This window comes from Trachurus trachurus (genome assembly GCF_905171665.1).
Source record: "Trachurus trachurus genome assembly, chromosome: 10".
Classification (NCBI taxonomy): Eukaryota; Metazoa; Chordata; class Actinopteri; order Carangiformes; family Carangidae; genus Trachurus; species Trachurus trachurus.
In genome coordinates this window covers 26,132,468-26,134,808 of record NC_139894.1, presented here as the reverse complement: position 1 = coordinate 26,134,808, position 2,341 = coordinate 26,132,468, and the positions used below count along the sequence as shown (strand labels likewise).

At 54.4% G+C, this 2,341-nt stretch overlaps 1 protein-coding gene across 1 annotated transcript; it reads left to right on the top strand.

The window, feature by feature from the left end:
- Positions 1 to 269: 269 nt before the first annotated feature.
- On the top strand, positions 270 to 1,361 carry LOC310992468 (POU domain, class 3, transcription factor 4-like; the record flags this gene model as incomplete). The annotated part of the gene is made up of 1 exon (XM_083980528.1): positions 270 to 1,361. The coding sequence occupies one exon, from the start codon at positions 270 to 272 to the stop codon at positions 1,359 to 1,361; it is 1,092 nt and encodes a 363-aa protein (XP_083836654.1).
- Between the last annotated feature and the right edge of the window lie 980 nt (positions 1,362 to 2,341).

Genomic DNA, 2,341 nt, shown 5'->3' with positions numbered 1-2,341 from the left:
GACCCACTGGACCAGCTCTGCGACTCACTTCCGGTTCGACCGCCTGTAACCCTTTCCTACCCGCGGCTCAGCTTCCAGAGGCGGCGGTTCGGGGGACCTGCGTCGCCATTGGTGGAGACGCGTCGTCACTGCGCCTCCGTCGGTCTGTGAGTGGCGGTGCGGGCTGTCAGTCAGCGTTAGGGCTGCTGCCGACACTCCAGAGAGAGAGAGATGTCAGAGGCTGAGCTGCTCCCTCCCTTCAGTAGCACTAGTGGGGTTCAGCAGCCAGCATGGCCACAGCTGCCTCCAGCCCCTACACTCTGCTCAGCTCCAGCCCCATGATCCACCCGGACAGCCAGGCCATGCAGCCTGCTAGCCCCTACAGAGGACACCAGAAACTCCTCCAGAGTGACTACCTGCAGAGCGTCCAGAGCAACGGACACCCCCTCGGGCACCAGTGGGCGAGCAGCCTGTCGGAGGGCAGCCCCTGGTCGGCCTCCATGGAGCAGCAGGACGTCAAACCGGGCCGAGAGGACCTGCAGCTCGGCATCATCCATCACCGCTCCTCGCACGTAGCGCATCACTCCCCTCATCACAACAACCATGGCAACCACCCGGGAGCCTGGGGAACTCCGGTGTCCCACAACTCCTCCATCACCAGCGGGCAGCAGATCAACATCTACTCCCAGACGGGCTTCACTGTCAACGGCATGCTGGACCACGGTGGTGGGCTCACACCTCCACCCAACCCGCAGGGCCAAGGCATGCACCCGGGCCTCAGGGACACACTCAGCCCCGAGCACAGCGACCTCGGCGGGCACCACTGCCACGACCACTCCGACGAGGAGACGCCGACTTCGGACGAGCTGGAGCACTTTGCCAAGCAGTTCAAACAGCGGAGGATCAAGTTGGGCTTTACGCAGGCGGACGTGGGTTTGGCTCTGGGCACGCTGTACGGTAACGTCTTTTCCCAAACCACCATCTGCAGGTTCGAAGCTCTGCAGCTGAGCTTTAAAAACATGTGCAAACTAAAGCCGCTGCTGAACAAGTGGCTGGAGGAGGCAGACTCGTCCACAGGCAGCTCTAGCAGTATAGACAAGATAGCAGCTCAGGGGAGGAAGAGGAAGAAGAGGACGTCCATCGAGGTCAGCGTGAAGGGGGTTCTGGAGACGCACTTTCTCAAGTGTCCCAAACCCTCCGCGCCGGAGATCACCTCGCTCGCGGACTCGCTGCAGCTGGAGAAGGAGGTGGTGCGCGTGTGGTTCTGCAACCGGAGGCAGAAGGAGAAGCGCATGACGCCGCCGGGGGAGCCGCCGCCGCACGAGGGACCCTATTCTCACAGCGGGAGCGCGGGAGACGCCTCCTCGTGTCATGATCTCTGACCGAAGCACCGGGAGGAATCCCCCCCCCCCCCCCCCCCCCCCCCCCCCCCAGACACTGACTCCTAGAGCGCACTGGAGGAGCGCGCGGTGTGTGCACCTTCCAGCCGCCGCGCGCTGTCCCGGTACAGACTCCTCCAGATGCCTCCAGCACTGAAAGACGACAATAACAATAACAGAGATACCCGTTCAGCCTTCGTCATTTTTTCTAACTGTCATGAGGGCATTATTCTATAGCGGCATATCAAACGTCACATTTCAGATCACTTTTGGAGCCCGACAAATTATTTTCTACATCACACGGATATAAATACAAAAATGTGCCTAATAACCTGCCAGCGCCTTTGGTTTGTGTCACCATTTCTCATCAGCACGATAATAATGATAGGGTGGGACTGATGATGTTTTTGTTTTGATTTGTGTTGGCTTTTTTTTTTTTCTTCCTCTCCACACACTTTGCCTCAAGTGAAGTGAAATCTCACTTTTCTTCTTAATTGATTGGTTGCAGCACCAGAGGCCATTTTACAGTCCACCTCACGCTTCCCTCGGACTGATTATACGACGCTTTAGTTCTCGACATATTTACATTCATTATTTTGTAACATACTCGTAGCAGATCTGTAATTATTTTTGCATATGCAAATATAGGCCCTCATTCCAGTTGTAGAGGTATTGCTACCGACGTAATAGCACTTGGAGGATTCTTTTTTATTCGGTTCCTCCCCCATGGCCTGTAGCTCGTGAAGCCACACACAGTTGGAGCTATTTATAAATCCATTTATTTGATTTCAATCATCTTCGACCATATAAACTGTGTGGACTCTGAACCAGAGCCGAGAATAGAAAGAGGGGTTGACTGACGCTATACACCTGCCTATAATTTTATTGTACGTTCACTATCAAAAATTTTATAATCTTAAATACTCCTGTTATTTGGTTTATTTCTTAAGTATTTTTTCGAATATTGTACAGTTTTATATATT